We start from the raw sequence: 21,848 nt of genomic DNA, 5'->3' as shown, positions 1-21,848 counted from the left end.
GGGGAGGAAAGTGAAAATTCAGACTCTCCTCCTGGGAGAGGCCGGTCATGCTTAGTAGTGGTTTTTGAGTTTTTTCTTTTCTTAGTTTTCTTTTAAAATGAGAAAGAAGAAAAATATCAAATTAAACTAAAAGTTATTTCAGTTTGCCACGAGCCGGATTTGACCAGCCAATGAAGTTGAACCGTACGGCCCATTGTTTTGTTTAAATGTTACAAATAAAAAAGCACGATTAATGACAATGTTACAAATGTAGAGCCAAATATTCAGGGTTTCTGAAAACCAGACAAATAATAAACGAAGCATTAAGTAATGATAACAACGATAGTTGCTATTTAATTTTCTTTCCTTTTCTATATTTTCCCATTTTATTTTGAAAAAATGTTAAATATTTTAAAATTCGCGAGAATCCCTTTAATATATGGTGCAATCCTCGGGTAAAAAAAATAAAGCAACACCATTCTTAAGAATTTTTAATTTTTTTATGATTTGCTTAGCCTCCCCCCCCCCCTTTTCTATAACGAACTTTGTGAAAATTTCCTTCCTAAAGACATAGAAAATATTTCGATTCTTTACAATGCAGAATTATTTGAATAGCTCATAATAACTTTGAAATGTTCACCAGTCTCCTAAAACCTCGACCTGCGTAGCCATAAAGCCATCAAACGTTGAAAAACCTTGAACAACATTGTCAAATATTTACTTTATAGCGTGACATGCGATGGTATGATAGATGTTTTAATGCTTCACAGCATTTGTTGCTACGAAGATTGAGCAATATTATTAGCCCTCTTCTATTCTTTGTTTCAAGTAGAATTCAACACCTTTCATCCAAGGTCAAGATATTTAAATTTATGATGCCGATCAGATGTTTGCTACGTTGTGATTAAATTTATATTTCAAGGGGTTTATCATTATCTGTGCTTGATTTAAAGGCATATTTTCAAAGTTTAAGGCATAAAAAATTCAACGGACCGTAATTTTTTAAGGAATTGCATTACTTGAAACTTAATTTCGTTCAATAGAAACCCTTTCGCATCAGATTTTGTAATTCCGTTTGGATATACAACGATAGCGTCTGTAGTGCGTAATGTTCACGCACTTTCCAAGCTTAGGAGTCTACTGCCGTGGGCATGTAAAGAGCAGTAACTGAACTTTTTTTTCATATTTCATGTTTTTGTATTTCGGTTATCTATTATAAGTTAGCTTTATTGTACAGGCTTGCTGACTTGGTTTCCGCTAGAAAAAAAAGCGAGAGAAAAATGTCCAATTTCTGCAATGGGGTCGTTTTAAAAATTTTAAAAGTATTTTTTTCTGAAAGAGCATGCTTTAAAACATAAGATCTTACCACTTTTTGATAAATTTGTTTACGTTTAATATTTTAAAAAAATTACTTAAATCAGAGCGCTTTTATTGTTTACGGCTTCTACCGTTGACATCACAAATGATGAAATGCCATTCAGTGTTGCCATTCACAGTGCAAAATATTTAATTCGCATCTTTACTCACGTGTATTGGCAACGTTATGGTTGATGGCAAGCGTAGAGCGCAATTTTAATTCGCTGCTTGATTATCACAACGAGGAAATGTAGTAGAAAGTTGCGGCAAAGTGCATCATTTGTGACATCATCAAGACCACGCCTTGTTTGAAAAATCGGACATTTAAAAGAAATAATTTTAAAAAAAACTGTTGGGAAAATAAAAGTATTTTCTGGGTCCATGTTTTTTTTTTTTTTTTTTTTTTGCTCATTCTATCCATTTCAATGGCTAAGAGTAGTATTTTTGACTGAAGGAAACCACCCCATTCCCTATCATTATCATAGTATCCAAAACGCGTTTCTTCAAACATCTTGAAAACTCATTTCTGTAGATACTGTCATTTATCTAACCACTGCCGTCTAGTCGTCTGGATGAAATCAAGAATCATAACCAGTAGACCAGCGCTCTCAACCTTTTATGGCCTACTGACCGAGAAAAATTCTAAATGCGTAAATATTTCGCGGACTAGAGATTCTTTTTTTTTTTTTTTTTTTTTTTTGTGACAAAAACTGTACTAGGTGTTAAAGAACTGTTAAGCAAGTTAATCGTAGCATTTTTATTACAATCTTTATATAAATAAAATACAAACTCCAAATGTGTGTGACCGGAATAAATCGGACAACGCCGGACCAATTTGGTTGAAATTTTCAGTTTGTGTTGGTTTGTGCTGGGAAGATTTATATACCGTTTCGAAAAAATTGACGAATGGTTCTTATTTTACACGAAATTTAATTTTAGGGCCCAAAAAGGGATCTTTCTTCTCGAAATAATTGCGTATCGTCTCGATTTTAGTTTCACTGGAAAAGCGGAAAAAATTACCTACTTAGAACATTTTCTACCGAAAGTTTGTTATTCTGCCTTTTTATTTTTATTTTTTGCGGACCGGTGATTGAGAATTCTAGCATCAAAATATATGAGACAACGATTCTACTATGAAAAATGGAAATACGCAATGTAAAAAATTGTATTTATTTGATTTCTTGGCTGATTTCGTGCCTTTAAATGCCACAAAAAATAGCATTATTTGATCCTCGATCTGTTTTGTTTTTATTTGAATATTTAAAAACACGTATTATTATTTTTATTGAAACACACATAAATTTTATTGAAATAGTGAAAAATACTACAAAATTCAGTTAAACTTCGCAAAAATTAAATCTTTAATGTTAAGGCTTACTCTCTAAAGTGCTTAGTTTTTTAATTCTCTCGAAATGAAAGTTTTGCAATACGAAAGTTTTAGAAACATCAATGGCAGTGAGGCATTAATCAACAATTAAGTAGAAAAGTGTTACATGAACACATAATGGAGTCAAATTTGGAGAGATTTAATAGGTTGCCATTGAAGGATTTTATTCTTCTCGTGATAATAGCAGCTCCAAATAACCATTGACCTACATCCTTGCTAATATAGTTCTACTTTAACCTTGATATGATTTTTCTCCCGCATTTTTTCCCGTATATGCATTGAAATTGAAGTTCGAGTTAACAAATAAATGCAATAATGAAATAAAACAAAGTGGAAACAAATTAATTCATTTTTGGCTCATTCTATTTATTTATGGAAACAACTACAAAAATGATCGTCTGTTTCGTAACAGCATGATTTCTCACGATCATATTCATGTGATGGCAACACATGTCAAAATACTGACCCCGTCGTTCTTATCTTTAAATGACTTTCGAACTCTGACCAACTAGATATTTTTATGATATCATTCTTCAACCTGAGTCCAAGTGTGGCTTTTAAACTTTCGATACAACTGGATTTTAAAACTAAAGGCCCGATTCTGATCAGATTGATTGGATAAGACTGAATTAATTGCGAAGATTAATCAACATGATTTATTAGACGAAGTATCTGAATTTTGAAAGTGACGCATTTATTTGTAAGGATGAGAGGATTTAATGTGTGCATGATAGTGTGTTTGATCTTCTGCGCAGTACATAAAACTGCAGCTAAAAGGTATGTCATATTCTTCGTTACTTTATTTATTAAACGATATCGATCTACACTGCTTAGGTTTTTGCTAATCGTTAGATTTAAATTTCCTTACAGATTAGGAAATTAAAATAATTACGTAATTTTGAAGACATCCATTGAAACTTTTCAGACGCCCAATTTCTTAAAAGAAGAAAATAATCAAACAAAAGTATTTTAATTTACCATGCGTAAATTAAAATATTTGTTGTACCATGTGTTGTACATGAACTAAAAAGTATGAAATAATTTCTCTGCGCTTCATGTCAATTCAAAGATCCTTTCAGGTTCATAATTCATCACAGATTGTCCGGGAAATATGTGATTGTAAATTTTTAATAGCTATCTAAATGCTTGAGAGATTTAAATGGAAAAATATAGGGCGGATGCACTACATAGCTATAAGTGTAAAGAATAGTTATCAGTGAGAAAACTTACTCTTCAGTTCATATTATTTGGAATGCACTGAAACTGTTATTTAAATTATAAATAATATCAATATGTTCCGTGCTCTCCACGTTTTACTTTAAATCTAACTAGTATGTTGATAGCTAATGAAAATTCACAATCACTTGAAACTTAAAGAAATTATACTATGCATTTTAATCTATTTAAAAAGCATAGTATTTTTTAATTAATTAATTATTATTTAATTAATTAATGGTCTCTGACGTTGATTTTTATATTTGTATAAATGACACACATATATAAGTTCTTTTGTGCGTAAAAAAATGACATATATAATTATAAAATATTTATTTCTATTTCAGACTTCTTTTTTTTAGCCATACACTTAACGTATATTATAAAAGTTAAAAAACCAAAGTAATACATAGGAACAATGCAAAAGGGTATGATACCTGCTCAAAAATCAATCATGTTGTGAAAATTCAACCGCCAAGAAAACCTCAAGCTCTTACACGCAAAAAAGAATCACTTTATCCTAAACTCCAAAACCCTCGGCCGTAAAACAGCCTGCACGCCAAGTATCTTCCTCTCCCTGTCCGAAAAAACCCTCATCCGCAAAGAGTATTGACACCTGCGATTTACCGACAGCCTAGTTATCCTATCCAGAGACTGCAGTTTCGTCCTTGTTTGGACTCATCAGTCTGGAATAGTGAATAACTGAGCTGAATGTCATCTGAAGGAAGCTGAGAGTGCCAAGAAACTGGTAGATAAAGGGAGTGTATTACACCAGCGTGAGTCCGCAGATATGGTGTGGTTCAGCTGGTCAACTGAAGGCAAAGCTTGGGTATTAGGCAGTAAGTTATCGTCCCTAAGCCAGGGCTAAGGCCGAACTACATGCAATACTCCAACAGCCCAGTTATCCCATCCAGTATCCGGGCTGTTGGTATACTGCATGTACACATGCCTTACCCCAGGCTTAGGGGCGGTAACTTACTGTAGTATTGATGCCTATTTGGCATGACAAACTAGCACCCTCCCTGTTTCCCCTTTCCCCCCCCCCACTGACTTCCGCTAGAACCTCCACCATCGCCAATTTCTTGCCAGTTCGGATATATTCTTTAAAAAATTTTTAGTGCTGTTTGGCGAGAAGCTTTGCAAAGAGAGATGGTTGCATGGTGAGCGAAAAGTTACCCGCCAAACACCAATGAAAAGATCTATCCAAACTGGTAAGGAGTTGGAAATGGGGAGGGGGGAGGTATACCGGAAGGATGTTTTGTGAAAGGAGAAAACATGGAGGATACTAGTTTGACAGGACAAATAGGTATCAATACTCTTTGCGGCCGGAGAGTTTTTCTCGGAGGAAGAGAAGAAGATACTTGGCCGGCAAACTAAATATGATAACTTTTTACGCCCGATGGTTTTGGGGTTTAGGCTGAAGGGGTTTCTTGCGAATAAAAGTTTAAGGTTTTCTTGGCGGGTAAACTTTTACAACATGGTTGGGTTTTTGAGGAGATTCCTTATATAAGCAAAATAATTATTTATTCCTTGTTTATCTTAGTGTTCATTAGGATTTTGTTGCTCATGATGACTTATATATATATATATATATATATATATATATATATATATATATATATATATATATATATAATATATATATATATATATATATATTTTTTTTTTAATTTTTTCAGTATATTCTACTTTTATTGTTCGGGGGAAAAACCTATGAAAAACTTTTTTTCTTTTTTATCATATAAGGCCCTATATTTCATTACATTACTTTTTACCTTTACCTAAATCAAAGGTTGGTAACTAACAACTTTTATTTTAATAATTCATTTGTGTGTCAAATGTTCCTTCCCCCTCTCTTTTCTTTTGAGACAATATTTATTTCTGAGTACGTATATCCATTAAATTTTACGCAACCCAAAAAGAAAAATACATTAAAATACGTACTTACTTTTTTCCCCCATAATTGTTAATGTTGTAAAATTAGGAACAATAGGGAAGCAAATAGCATTCAGGGAGTGAAAGAAAGAGAAGGGATTTTTTTAAGGATAGAGTTATTTTATGAATATGTCTAAAAGCTGTTCGATACAGGAAGTAAGGCTGTGTTTGTTTTGGATGGTTTTTTCCTGCTTTTGTGTACTACTTTACTGAACTTAGCAAAAATCTTATAGATCATAGATTTTTCCAAAAAAAAAAAAAAAATGCTATGCAATGCTACGTAAATTAGAATTCGCTCCGTGACACAGAGAAAAGTTTTTTTTTTCATTCATACAAACAATAATCTTACAGTCTACCTTTATTTCGAAGCGTAAGAGAAGTATTCAACTCATTTAATAAGATGCAAAAAAACTGAAAAATGAAAGAAACAGAAAAAAAATAATAGTCCTGAGTATATTGACCGGAAATAAATTAAAAACATCGTTCATTAAAAGAAAAAAAAAGCTTAATGTCTTTCCTGAAGCATTTATTATGAATTAAATGAGTTTTTTTTCCTGTTACGTTTTTACACGAATGAATTTTATAAAAAGGAAACTACTTATAAAAGGTAAATTCTTGAGAGAAATGAGTTTAATCAGTCAAATCTAAAAAAATCAGTTACTAAACATTTCTGATGGTAATATAGAAAGTTGTTTATAAATAAATCTCTTTCTTTCTCTGTATAAAATTGTCTTTGTTTTAATGCGAGTTCTCACCAACAAAGTTATTGCAACCTCAAAACTTACTATAGCAAACCAAGTTTTTTTCCCCTTCAAATGAGTATGCTTTATTGCTTGAAATGAATTTTACAATTTGTTCAACAATTCAAGGTATTTTTTTACTTATTTCGAATTGAGCTAAAGCACTGCAAAAAAACACAGCTTAATTTTTATCCAAAAAAAAAAATCTTTTTATTTTAAGGAAATTAATAATAAGGAAATTAAAATCTATATTATAAAAGTGGATGTTTATTATTTGTGTATGTTCCTAAAACAAATCCACAATTTGTGTCGGATCTTTGCCAAATTCGACGCAGGGTCTTTTGGTGGTCAAGAATTCACCTAGGTGTTTTTCGCCCCTCTATAGGGAGTCGGTGAAACGGAATGTTTACGCCAATAAATAACATAACTAAATTTTTAGAAATAAAAAAAAATCTAAAAAGATCTAAATAAAAATTTTGAGTCATAAAATTGCTCTTTTCTACACGATGCGCTAACAGGAAAGTTTACACTATCTTTTTCCTCTTATTTAAGCTACATTGTTGAGCATACCTCACTTGAAACAACCTTTATTTTCGAGGTAGACCGTGCAACGTCGGGAAACGTAGCTAGTTATTAACTCAAGATCAAAACTTGCAAGAGCGGGACCGAAAACAAAAAGGATTATTTTTTTCAATAGAAATAATAAAATTCAAAAATTGAATAAGCTTCATACTCGTAACATTTTGATTAGCTAAAACAATCTACAATAAACTCATCATTTCCCAAAAAAAACTATAAACTTTCAGTACTTGATGATTTTTTTAAAAAATTTATTGTCTGTGAGTACTTTTTCACACAACTTACTGCATCAGAGTCACTTTTTTTTATCGTACTGCAATTACTTCTTTAAGCAAATTTACATATCCATGATAAATTTGAGCATTATTAATTTATATCTACTTTATTATCCTTCATTTTTACCTTTATGAGTTAGGTGGTTCTTATATCCACTCTAAACATGTTTTGTTAAACTATTCTTAGTCAATTTTAGCGCTCTTAGGATAGCTTAAGAATAAGAACAAGGTCATATTTTGTCATGTAATTAAGATACGCTCCGTCATTAAATGGCGAAAGAACGTGATGTCAATACTAATATAGGTAATTGAAGTAATAATATACTTCGCCCGTGCCATTAGGTCCCTATTTATATTTTCCTCTAAGCGGGGTAATGTAATACATTATTATGTTTTTCATTTTTTGCAACCATGGCAACGAAGATAAAAACAAATTTGCTGTTGAAAAAGTACAATTACGTAAGTATAGAAATAAGTTTGATATCAGATGTAACATAAGGAGTTAAATTAAAATAATGTTTCTTTTATGTTACAGACCTGTACTTTAACTGTGAATATTAGAAAACTAGTATGTTGTGGCCATCACGAAACTTTCTTCTATATTTTTCTTTTCTTTTTTTCTGATCCCTCCCCATGCTTGACGAGGAAGCAATATTCCCAACAAAAACAAAATTACACATGCAAAAACTTGACTACCATCCCAATGTCTGAATTATTGCAAAAGCAAAGCAAAGAGCGAAAATTGAAAGTTATTTTAAAAGCCTTGCTTGAATTAATTACAAATATTTTATTTGTTAACAAACATAAGATGGGAACAGTTAAAAATTTTAAATCATTGAGATAATATTTCCGATCATTTCCACTCAATTAAAATCACGAGAAATACGCAGACGACAATCTATTACGATTTATCTTTCTTATTGTTGCATTAATAAAGCTATTTTTATTCAAAAAAAAAAAAAAAATCAACACCTCTTGGAGCGATTGGCGTCAAAATTGAACCAAAGCCTGTTTACATATGGATTCACATATATTCCAAATTTCAACCAGAACGTAGCATTACTTCTTGAGATAGGGCACTCACAATGGAAAAAAAGAACGGGCGATTGCGCTACCCCCTTTTTAACTGTTGACACCAAAATAAAATCAGCTCTTATACCCACTAAGGACTACTTGCCGATAAATTTTTCTTTCATTCTGTTCATTATTTCTTGAGATACAGCAGTCACAATTGACGACAAAAAACGTTCTATAGCTCAACCCCCGTTTGAGTTATTGACACCAAAATTGAATCAGCACCTGTTCCTGTTAATGGCAACATATGGACAAAATTTTGTCTGATTCCGCCAGTTACTTCCTGAGGAATAGTAAGCACGCGTAACTCAAAAAACGTCCCATTGCTCCACCCCCCCCCCCCTTGGAGGAATTCGCGCCAAAAACCAATGGGCACAAGTTCACATAGGGGCACATATGTGTACCAAATTTTGTTCGATTTCATGCGGTAGTTTTTGCTGTAGAGCGGCCACAAAAAACTGGTCACACACAGACGTGACACACACACACACATACACACACACATACATACACACACACATACATACACACACACAGACAGACAGACATTTTCCAAAAATAGTCGAAATGGACTCAGCACACCTCAAAACGTTCGAATCCGTCAAAATTCGAAATTCGAAAATTTGCACGAATCCAATACTTTCTTCTATGTATTAGATATAGAAGAAAGTAAAAAATGATATCTTATTGCTCTTCCATTTAAGTTTTATGTGTAAATATATTCGCATTGGCACTACGTTATTTTTCCTTCCTACATTTGGTCAGTGCCTTTGAAAATGATAAAAAATTTTAAAAAATTAGAACAGTATGAAACCAGGTAGAAAAGTAAGAAAATATAATAAAATTCATAGGAAAAACAATTTACGGGCGATCTGAGTTCGGGAAGTAGGGAGTAGGGGGGGAGCTAAGGGGGGAAAATGGTTTATCATGATTTCCGGAAAAATTACGAGTCCTATCGAAAAAAAGTAAGTAACTAAGTTGTTGGTAATTAAAAGATCTACAACTTTTGTATTTGCACTTTTTTTTACATAACCTCAAAATTTACGTGAAAAATTCAAAAAACCGACTTTTTTGTTTTTTATTTTTATCTCCCACCAAAAAAAAAAAAAAGATTTTTTTTCAAGAAACTTGAAGAAAAGTTACCTTTTTATGCCTCAAATACACTGCATTTTTAAAAATTTATAATATTTATTTCCTGTTCTTTTTTGATTTAATATTAAAAGAGCATTTTAATTTTCAAATGGAAAAATTTCACGTCAAAATATCTGACTTAAAAAAAAAAACAATAAATGTGATTTATGTTGGAATCTCTATTTTCTGATGGTACAAAAAAATATATACAATAGTATGGAAAAATTTCGCAGAAAATGGGGGGAAAAAAAAGTTGGAATCTATAAAAAAAAAATCATTATTAAGTAACATTTTAAGCTATTTATTAAAATTTACTATTTAATTGCTTAAAAAATGTAAGTTTCCATGTTAAATTCTTAAATTAAAAAATTGAAAATTCATGAAACATAGGGATTGCAAAAAACACGCGAAAACAGTCGGCATACAAGCAGTATGATAATGCGCTTCTAGTGGAACTAAATCAGGCACATCTCAAACGAGCTATAATGTTTTTATCGAAATCATTATGTGTTCTGTGTGTTTTGTTTTTGAATATACTATATTATATTATCTCTTCTATTGTTATTTTTAACCGATCGTATTTTTCTTTTGAAATATTACCAAAAAACAAACACACAATGATATTGGAAATTAAATGTGAGAGCGTCTTTATTTCTTTTCCTTCCTTTGATTCTCTCAGTATTAAAGTACGAAATGTATAGCTATAGCAGTCTCATCATTATATTGTCTTTGGAAAGTTCGATAAATAAAAGCTGATGTTTGATTTTCAATTTTTTTTTATTTGTATTTATTGTCGACCCTTTTCTTGCGAGACCCCGACAAACGGTTTAAAGCTGCTTTTTTTTTTATTTCATACACTTGCTTCTCATCTGCCTTACTGCAGATTATGCAAACAGATTCATCAATACTGATAATTTGAAAAGATGAATTCATTTTAATTGTATTCGTACAGTTTTATCATAAGTAAAATTAAATTTGTTTGTGCGAAAGAAACGAAATTTTAATTTTTAAACGTTTTAAGAAAATATTTTCTAACAGAAGGCTAAAAATATTTTAATCTATTTATAAACACATATCCATACTATCCAATTGTACGTAAATTGTTTTTACTTTCTTCTATATCTAATATATAGAAGAAAGTATTGGATTCGTGCAAATTTTCGAATTTCGAATTTTGACGGATTCGAACGTTTTGAGGTGTGCTGAGTCCATTTCGACTATTTTTGGAAAATGTCTGTCTGTCTGTGTGTGTGTATGTGTGTGTGTGTGTGTGTATATGTGTGTGTGTCACGTCTGTGTGTGACCAGTTTTTTGTGGCCGCTCTACAGCAAAAACTACCGCATGAAATCGAACGAAATTTGGTACACATATGTGCCCCTATGTGAACTTGTGCCCATTGGTTTTTGGCGCGAATTCCTCCAAGGGGGGGTGGAGCAATGGGACGTTTTTTGAGTTACGCGTGATTGCTATTCCTCAGGAAGTAACGGGCGGAATCAAACAAAATTTGGTCCATATGTTGCCAGTAGCAGGATCAGGTGCTGATTCAATTTTGATGCCAATAACTCAAACGGGGGTTGAGCTATAGAACGTTTTTTGTCGTCAATTGTGACTGCTGTATCTCATGAAATAATGAACGGAATGAAAAAAAAATTTATCGGCAAGTAGCCCTTAGTGGGTATAAAAGCTGATTTTATTTTGGTGTCAACAGCTAAAAAGGGGGTAGCGCAATCGCCCGTTTTTTTTTTTTCCATTGTGAGTGCCCTGTCTCAAAAAGTAATGCTACGTTCTGGTTGAAATTTGGAATATATGTGAATCCATATGTAAACAGGTTTTGGTTCAATTTTGGCGCCAATCGCGCCAAGAGGTGCTGATTTATTTTTATTATCATTATTTTTTAGCGAATAAAAATAGCTTTATTAGTGCAACAATAAGAAAGATAAATCGTAATAGATTATCGTCTGCTTATTTCTCGTGATTTTAATTGTATGGAAATGATCGGAAATATTATTTCAATGATTTAAAATTTTTAACTGTTGCCATCTTATGTTTGTTAACAAATAAAATATTTGTAATTAATTCAAGCAAGGCTTTTAAAATAACTTTCAATTTTCGCTCTTTGCTTTGCTTTTGCGATAATGCAGACATTGGGATGGTCGTCAAGATTTTTCATGTGTAATTTTGTTTTTGTTGGGAATATTGCTTCCTCGTCAAGCGTGGGGAGGGATCAGAAAAAAAAAAGAAAAATATAGAAGAAAGTTTCGTGATGGCCACAACATACTAGTTTCAATTGAATTTCTTGATTAAACTTAACAATTAAAAAAATGTAGCATGAATAAAATATCAGCTTCACATATTCAATGTTCGAATATATTAAAAAGAAAACATGAAAGACATTTTTGATTAAAAAACAATCATTTATCTGTATTAATCTTTTTTTTTAAGTTATGTCCCGTTAGGCATACTATTTATGAAAGAAAATAATATTTTTATTTTATGGCTGATTGATTCATATTAAAATATACGTAGTACTTATCTTACTATGTAGCTCCAAAAAGATTATTTTAAACAAGTAAAATCGTCATGATTATCTCTAAGTAACTTCGCCTGCACGTGTATGTTTATAAATGATGTTGTTCATTTCGCAAACGAGCTGCTACGAAATAATCAGCCGGTAGTAAGGCCCAGAACTTTCTAGACGATTTCCCACTTCTTTACAAAATACTTTCTAAAGGCTGCAATGCTCTATAGACCATTCAAGTATATGAGTAATTCTCATATATAGAATAGGGAATATCACTGATCGAGTAATGCTCTGACGTCACCTTGAAGAAAAGTGTCGATCGATAATAACACCAAAAAAATTGAGAATTTAACATAGGCTTTAATTCATCGAACTTGTCAAAGTCAATATAATGAGGAGACAGCAATAGCTACGTTTCGTACTGCAAGACAGAGAGAATCAAAGGAAGGAAAAGAAATGAATAAAGACGCTCTCACATTTAATTTCCAATCTCATTGTGTGTGTGTATGTGTGTGTGTGTGTTTTTTTTTTTTTTTTTTTTGGTAACATTTCAAAAGAAAATACGATCGGTTAAAAATAACAATAGAAGAGATAATATATTATTGCATATTCAAAAACAAAACACACAGAACACAGAATGATTTCGATAAAAACATTATAGCTCGTTTGAGATGTGCCTGATTTAGTTGCACTAAAAGCGCATTATCATACTGCTTGTATGTCGACTTTTTATAAATATTTTCGCGTGTTTTTTGCAATCCCTACGTTCCATGAAATTTCAATTTTTTAATTTAAGAATTTAGCATGGAAACTTACATTTTTGAGCAATTAAAGTGTGTAATAAATAGCTTACAAGTTTACTTAATGATGATTTTTTTTTTTTTTTTCAAATTCGAACTTTTTCGGGTTTTTTTTTTTTTTTTCATTTTCTGCGAAATTTTCCCGAACTACTGTATATATTTTTTTATACCATCAGAAAGTAGAGATTCCAACAAAAATCACACGCACCGATTTTTTTTCTTTTTTTAAATCAGATACATTTTGATGGTAAATTTTTCGATTGAAAATTATGATGCTTTTTTAATATTAAATCAAAAAAAGAAGAAATAATAAATATTTTAAATTAAAAACAATAAAGTGTCTTAGACATGAAAAGGTAACTTTTCACCAAGCTTTGTGAAAAAAATCTTTTTTTTTTTTTTGTGGGAGATAAAAATAAAATATCAAAACGTTGGTTCTTTGAATTTTTCGCGTAAATTTTGAGGTTATGTAAAAAAAAAGTGCAAGTACAAAAGTTGTAGATTTTTTTATTACCAACAATTTTGTTATTTATTTTTTTTCGATAAAACTCGTAGTTTTGCCGAAAATCGTGATAAACCGTTTCCCCCTCCCCCTCCTTAAACTCCCCTACTCCCCCCTTCCCGAACTCAGATCATCTGTAAATTATTTTTCCTATTAATTTTATTATATTGTCTTACTTTTCCAATGGGTTTCATCCTGCTCTAACTTTTCTTGGTTTCAAACATTATTGGCACTGGCCTACATCTCGTAATAAGCTCCGAATTTACAGCAACTGTTTTTACCGCTTCTGATAATTCGACCAGTTTAAAATGACTTGATTATCTGCAATTTGAATTTTTCACGAGCGAAAAAAAAAAGTTTCTAACTCGTGCAAGCATTATTTTTTAGTTACGTACAGTACTGTATTAGCGAGACATTAAAAGGTGTAACTTGTAACAAATATTTCGGAAAAAGCATTTGTGCGGAAAGACTTCACTGGAATTTTTCGTGTCGCACCTATTCTTAAAACTATTTATAAGATTTTCGAGGGAGGGAGTGATTGAGGGAATAATCCTTAACTTCTTCTAGGACGTGGAGAGAAGTATTACCATTGTAAAATTAAGGTTAACTAACTTATAGGACAAGAGTGTTCACAGTGAGACACGAAAGTTCAATTCCTTTCTTTTTTATTTTGAAAAAATAGTTATCAATTTCATTCAGATAGTACAATACTTGTCACTGATAGGTATTATGAAAATGGATGCAGAAAAGCTGCGAATTTACATGAAAGGGAAAAAAAACCGAAATGTAGGTTTGTAGTGTGGAGGAAGTAGGAAAATCATACAATGAGAAATTATTGCACCCAAAGAGAGTTAAGAAAAAAATGTTACTTTCTTTAAGATACAAAACGGAAAAGAAAATCAAGCTTTATTTAATAATTCAATGTATACGAAATACTTCTAGCTCTAAGCTTCTACTCTTTACTGCTGTTTAACAAAAGTGCTTTTGGAACATAAATTTTCCTACTAGAATAGATTAAAAGCTGTGCTTTCAGAAAACGTTCGAAGAATTTGTCATATATTGTAGAAATAAATGTATTTTAAAACAGTAAATGTTTAGTGAAATTAATATTTAAGTGATATCTACCTTATAAATTAAGATTAAAAACATTGAGATGAATGATATATTATGTTAACCTAACCTATAAGACCACTTTATCCCCATCTTACTTAAGTTGCTCGAAAACATATAAAATTAATCCAGCTGAGCTGCTAATGCAGACGGGTTCCTGTAGAAAGTACCCTGAAAAGTAATTCTGATGGATGTTTTAATAGGCAAAATTTTACAGAGAAGTTAAAAGAGGTGCTCATATTTAAAATGTTTTCTTAAGCAAACAACTGGACTTTCTTCACTTAAGAAAGCATTGCGCCAATGTTAAAGTTTTAAAAAATCCAAAACTTAATTCCTACTTATTACAAGCTAATATAAAAATTGTACCCCTATTCCTCCATTTATTTCAACGATATGTCCTTTTATTTTATGTACGGTATCCCCTCGTTATATCACCTCTCATTACATCACTCATTCATGTATATCACGCTTTTCCTCTGTCCCCTGAAAAGTTTAACGTGATAAAACTTTGTTTTAAATTTGAGATCATTTAAGTAGTAAAAACATGGTATTTCTAAAGAAAATTCTTTACTTCCCTTTTTAACTCATAGGGTGATTTTCAAATGCATTGACACATTAGGTTCAACACGATTTGAAATTTTTTGTTGTTATAAACATTAAAACTTTTCTAATTATAAATTCCTTACAATTTATAGTTTTCTAACCTGGTGATTATTTGTGATTTAATTTGCTTAGATTTTAGAAATTCCAAAAATCGTCTCGGCAAGTCACCGTTTTTCTCATGAGTGTTACTTGTATACATTCTGTAATTTCTTTTCTAAAAATGAATAATCTAACAAATCTTGATTAAACTATCTTAAATAATCAGTAATAAGTCAAATGCTTTATGTATTTCCGTTACCAGTTAACTAAAGTAATAGAAAAGGGTTAATTATTTACAACCATGAGAAAAGGCACTGATTGCAATGAATTTAATGTAAAACAATGCCTCACTACATGCTTGTGCAATGTCAAAAAAAAAAAAAAATATATCAACTTTAAATTGAACGGAAAAAGTTAGGACACCAAACTGTCAATCGTTTTGAAAGTAACCCATAAAAAAACAGGGATATATTTCATTTATCTTAATTCGACACATGTTTAGTTATAATTTTTTTAAATTCTTATTTCACTGAAAATCCATAGGAATATGCCAAATTGTTTTTTATACTATTTAAACAGCAATTGGTAAGATATTTTTTTATTTGTTGCTTTTATTCAAAAGTTCGTCCCAAAATAAGAATAAATTTATATTCATTGCATATGCATATATTAGTTGCTTGAATGTTAGTTTAATCGTTAGTTTTAACGACCTCGGTTACATCTCGTTTTCGGAAATATCACGCTTTTTTATTGTCTCCCGACAAGCGTGATATAACGGGGGGCTACTGTGCAATAGTGCAGCAAGGGGGGGGGAGGTGAAAACACCTCCCAAAGTCATTAATTTTAACATAAATGCATCTTCTAATACAGTTGTTTATGCATATGAAAGTGCTGTTTTGATTGAAAAATTCCCTTTTAGAAAGTATTTTTGACCAAAAAGACCCCCTTCAGAAGGTAGTTTTCATAAAAAAAATTAAAAAAAATCAGAAGGTATTTATTATCAAAAAACCCTCCAGAAGGTATTTCTGGCTGCGCTAGTGCTACTGTGTAGCCACTTTACCCACTAACACCTAGAAATTAAAGATAAAAAATACCCTGAGCACATGTATTTTTTCCCTGGTGAAAAATAACGTTAGATTTTAGCTAAATAATTCATAGAGGCCCTAAGGCAGTATACATTATTAATGCATTTTGCAGGGGTTTCATCCTCACGGCACCTAAAGTGATTGATGCAGGAAGCACGGAATATTTCACCCTCACCGTATTCGACGTTCCATCCGGTGAACAAGTGATATTAACTCTACTTCACGGTTACACCGGAACTGTCATGGCGAAGAGTGAAGTAAACGTTGTAAATAGTAAGTATGCTTTAAGATTGCTTCTCAATTTTGTTAATTGTTGTATTTTTAATGGCATTCATGCCTTTGGTACTCTGATAATTTCTAAGCATTCATTATTTCTAGAGTGTTCTATTTTTTAACTTCAGCGCTTTCTTCAAAATTTTGTACTTCGATGGAGCTTACTCGGCGCAAAAATAAATTAAAACGGAAGATTCTTCAATCAAATTACATTAAGATGTGGGGAAATTTGCCTAGTAAATGAGCATTTAAGGACGATTTCATTTTAAGAAATTCATACTATCGTTAAAATCTGTAGTATTTGGTATTCATGACATTTAATTGATTTCTACTGACATGCGAAATTTATTTAAAAAACACTGGGAGAACTTTTATGGTTTTGTTTCAAGTTTTTTGCAGGTTTAAAGGAAAAGATGGTAGAACGCAATAAATGAACTTAGAGCAAACACAAAATTTTCTAGTCGTTTCAATTTGGGGCTTGTATAGAAGGAAGTTACTGTTGCCAATTCATTAAAGAAAGAAAACTTTTGAAACATTTTTTTATTTTAAAAGCGAAATGCATAGACTAATAATAAGAGTAGACCGAGCTATGGCAACCCTTTTGCTGCTCATAAACCAAACCATGTGACTGGTGGATATCCTAGCAACAACGGGCGTTAATCGTAGCAGACGATCAACGCCAGCGCGAAATAAAATTAATAGAATTGATGGAACACGGAAGAATGATCTTTTATGGAGTCCGATTTGTAAATTTGTTATTCTAAGTTGTAAATATTTTGTTAATATAGTGAGTTTTTCGTTTAGATAGTACTATTGTGCATTTTCTTTAGTCAATTTCAATAACTCTCTAAGCAATAAAAGATGCAAGCGACCAAGAAGAATCAGCAAACGGTAAGATTTTTACCTACAGTTTCAATTTAAGATACCGATTAGTACATTTTTGCGTTAACGCAAAACGTTTACGCCATTTCGTTCACGCCAACGCTGACAACTCCAAATGAAATAAAAGTTACCGAAAACTGATCAAAAACTATTACTAATGTCAAAATAATGCATAACTAAAAGAAAAACAGTTCAATCTCTGCACCTGGAAGTTTTTTTTTTAATGAAAACACATTGTCTTAAAATACATGTCGAGTGCCAAACTATAGATAATGCTGCCATCTAGCAACCATGCTGCCAAAGTCTTCGCCAAGCCCTTCCACTAGTCACATGATACATCTATGAACCAATTTTCTTTATCAGCAAGAATGAGAAAGCTCGGTCTACTCTTATTATTAGTCTATGGCGAAATGTTCATTCATTGGTTGGATTATCCTCATTCACAGTTTTAGAGCTCGGATACGCCACCTTGCGGTGATTTAAGAAATTAGATAAAGAGGTAAAGCATTTCGATTTTGCTCGGACCAGACAGATGTCTCACTCGCCAGGTGGAGCAGGTGGGTCTTTGTTTTACCTCTTCTCGCTTCTTTTGTCCAAGGACTACAGCACCTCCTATTCGGAACTCCAGCGCTCGAATACGCTACCTTGCGGTGATTTACAAAACTGCAAATGAAACTAAAACATTGCCACGTTGCGTTCCACGTGTGTCTGTTGACGTAAACACAGGCAGTTTGTTCTGAGTATTTATTAACGCAATCGATGTGATTTAGTTTGCTTTCAGCTACAGAAATTAATTCGTCCCTTAGTAGTATTCTCGAGCTTCTCAAAATAATATTAGTTTTCATTATTTCCTTAATAATTGGTGAAAGCGAAAATTCTGGATTAACAAACTTGGATAACGTTATACAAGGTAAAAAATTTTATTGTTTTGTATGAATTTGTAAGAATATGGGGTTTTTTTTAATCTTAAATTAATTAAACTTACCATATTTTACAGCAGTATTTAGTTGGAATGGACAGAATGCAAAATATTTTCTTGAATATATTATCGTAGAACAAAATGAATAACCGAGAAAGAATTTACTTTATTCCTTTTATTCTCAGCTGAAAGGTTTCGCCAAATTTGTTTAGGGTTATAGTTTTAGTATAGTGCGAGCAAAGTAGCCTTGGCGAGATTTCGCGTTTTTAGTTAAACCATTTTTAATTTTTATCATGAGTGGAATAAAATGGTAGTAAGAGTACAGAATTCGATAAGTGAAAAGAAATAATGGTCAATCAACTGAAAAGAAAACTACCACCATATATCCGTGAGAATTTTGTTGATGATTTGCATAACATGACACAATTAAATCGTAACTCAGAAATTAGAAAAATCGAAACAGAAAATTTTTAAAGTAACCGATTCGGGAATTCGAGAGAAATAACTCAGCTACAAATGGAAAACAATAATCGATAGCCAAGCAAGGCAAAAAAGTATCTTCTTTCGATAACAATTTGTAATGTCATATTGAATTTTCTAGCATTAATTGTTATTCTTGCCAGGCCACAATTATTATTTAGTTTTATCAAGAATTGATAAATTTCGAATTCAACATCGTGGAAATAGCTGCTTAGAACTACGAACTACGTAGTTTGCATTAATCTTTGACGTTTAGTAATGCTTCTTGAATTCTCATTTCTTTCTACGTGGGCCAGAATATCCACAAGACTTTGAAAATTAATTTAAAAAGAATAAAGCGAAAAAATCATATGTACGAACAAAAATCACAACACTTTTAGCATTTTCTTCGTTACCATGTGCGTTTGTTTTAGTTTTTAAGTCCGCCATTAGACAGTGACTTCAGTGCCCCCTATAGTTCGTTGGAGTTGCGAATAGTTTATTTGAATTGTGAATATGAATGTAGGAAAAATTCTCGGTACAATTATCATTGAAATAAAAAATAAACAAAAATTAATTTTTGGAATAAATATTTATTTCAAAAAAGGAAAATTTGATTATTGAGATGAGTGTCTATTTGTCCCTCGTCGACTTCTGCGTTATTCTAAAGATCTTGGTTTGTCCCATACTAGCAAACACTTCATTTTCATGCTCAATTTTTTTGATTAAAAATAATATTTTCTTTTTGAAGTTTATGTAAGAAACAAAATATTTAAATCATAATATAAGTTTTCATGGGAAAACTGAACCTTTATAATTCCTGATCAATAATGTGGATTTTGATAGGAGAAAGCTTACCACAAAGAAATTTTTTTGAAGATTGATTAAACTATTTCTGAATTTCAGTTCCTAAGAATAAGAGTAAACTTGTGAATTTAAATCGAAATTCCAGTAAACTATAGATGGCACTGCAGTCTAACTAATGACGGCTGAAAGAGGTAAAACGAACAGATCCCGTAACCTTCATTTTAATCTTAGTTACTGACAGTAATTTTTCATGGAGTTTATGGGAGTTTCTCTTTTCTATTCTTTTGAAGTTATATTACAGCATAACCTGTCTGAATTTTATATCTTATCACATAGGAAAAACGTGGAACGGAATGTTTTACCTCTTTCTGTAGTTTCGTAAGGCCGAGTTGGTTAGTTGAACCAACTTTTCCAAAAAAAAAAATTGTTTGTCAGCTAGTTGACAGGCATTTTTCGTTGTCTTCACACGAGGCAACTTAGTTGAATCAACTTTTCTTCTAATAAGCAGAATTTATTCGAGCAGCTGCCTATAAAAACTTAACCGAGTTGACTCAACTCGTTTACTTGTGTGTAGAGAGAACGCTTGGCAATGTCCGATGAGTTGAATCAACTAAAAAGTTGAAAATTCTCACCGGGATGAGAATGGTAGCAACAGCTGTGCCTGTTGAAGCATGCCGGGCAATTCCTTCACTTTTCTACCAGGTTATACTTCCTGGTAGAAAATATGATAACCGCCCGTTTGAAAGTTCCGCCCGTCAATTCGACTAAGTTACCTCCTGTGTAGGAGGCCGCAAGGTTACGTATTCAAGCTCTAAAGTTACGAGTATTCTTTACTAATAATAAAACTGAAAGTCTCTCTGTCCAGATCTCTGTCTGTCAGGATCTCTTTCTGTCCGGATCTCTGTCTGTCAGGATCTCTGTGACGAGCATAGCGCCTAGACCGTTCGGCCGATTTTCATGAAATTTGGCAAAAAGTTAGTTTGTAGCATGGGGGTGTACACCTCGAAGAGATTTTTTGAAAATTCGATTTTGTTCTTTTTCTATTCCAATTTTAAGAACAAAATTATCATAAGACGGAAGAGTAAATTACGAAATTATCATAACGTGGAACCGTAACATGGGCACAAGCCAATTGGCGAGATACGAAATTATCATAACGTGGAACTGTAACATGAGTACAAACCAATTGGCGAGAAAATTCACCATACATTATTTGTAAATATACCGGCGAACCAAAAGACCTTTTAATTTTTCTATTACGAGCAAAGCCGTGCGGGTACCACTAGTTTTAAATATGCAAACAAAAAATAGCAGACGACATGATTTTTACTAAATGTGATATTTATGACACAACTCCTTTATTAAATTTGTTTTCAAGAAATGAAGGTGTCTTAAAAAGAAATACAGAGGGGTGGCCCAAAAGTAGGTATGGAGTTACATAGATGCATTGTGCTCTTTCTTTTGTTATAAAGCTGATTTTTTCTGGGGAGTAGTAAAGGATGAGGTTTATTCCAGAAAACCCGTCACGGTATGACAGTTGAAGAATTTCAGCCATGATGCGTTTCGTTCTAACCGGACTTAGAGTCGCACTGTGTGTGATAGCGTCGGGGCTAGGCTGCAGGAATGCATCAGTGCCGAAGGTGGACATTTTGTTTATTTTTTTGGATAAAATATATAAATATATGAACGTAATTAAGAACGCAATAAAAGTATATTGATATACAGGGTGTTCCGTTTTAACCTGCAAGACCTTTATTTTCGCAACCGTTAGTCCTAGATACACTCTAAGACAAAAAAAAAAAGTTGCACCAGGAAGGTATGGACCGATGTGAATGAAATTTGGAGGGATGGTTCTTCTGCCTAAGATATGCTAATGATTAAATTTCCAGGTTAGGGTTGCGCATGCAACGCGCGCAGGGTGACCCTAAGCACAGCGCAAGACCAGCTATATAAGGGCGTCCAGTAGAGCAGCAATTTTAATTTAACTCAATCTGATTTGTTTGTTACGTCGTTTAACATTGGCCTCGAAATAAAGTTCGCAAGCAATTTACGCAACCAGGAGTGTTCGAAAGGGGTCTCATAATTGGCCTCCGAGAAGCTGGATGGTCATTTCGACGGATAGCACAGCACGTTGGTTACACTGATGTTACTGTTGCACGCATTTGGCGGCAGTGGAC

General features: G+C 32.4%; 1 protein-coding gene across 1 annotated transcript in view; it reads left to right on the top strand.

Annotated features, from left to right (window-relative positions):
- Positions 1-13,340: 13,340 nt before the first annotated feature.
- Positions 13,341-21,848, top strand: part of LOC129230440 (alpha-2-macroglobulin-like) — a 116,003-nt gene continuing 107,495 nt past the window's right edge. Inside the window, exons 1-2 of the mRNA XM_054864839.1 lie at positions 13,341-13,348; positions 16,405-16,604. Coding sequence (XP_054720814.1) covers positions 13,341-13,348; positions 16,405-16,604 — 208 coding nt within the window. The remainder of the gene's footprint in view (positions 13,349-16,404; positions 16,605-21,848) is intronic.

Source organism: Uloborus diversus, chromosome 9 (assembly GCF_026930045.1).
Source record: "Uloborus diversus isolate 005 chromosome 9, Udiv.v.3.1, whole genome shotgun sequence".
NCBI lineage: Eukaryota > Metazoa > Arthropoda > Arachnida > Araneae > Uloboridae > Uloborus > Uloborus diversus.
Note: the sequence above shows the minus strand (reverse complement) of the source record. Positions and strands in the feature narration are given on the sequence as shown.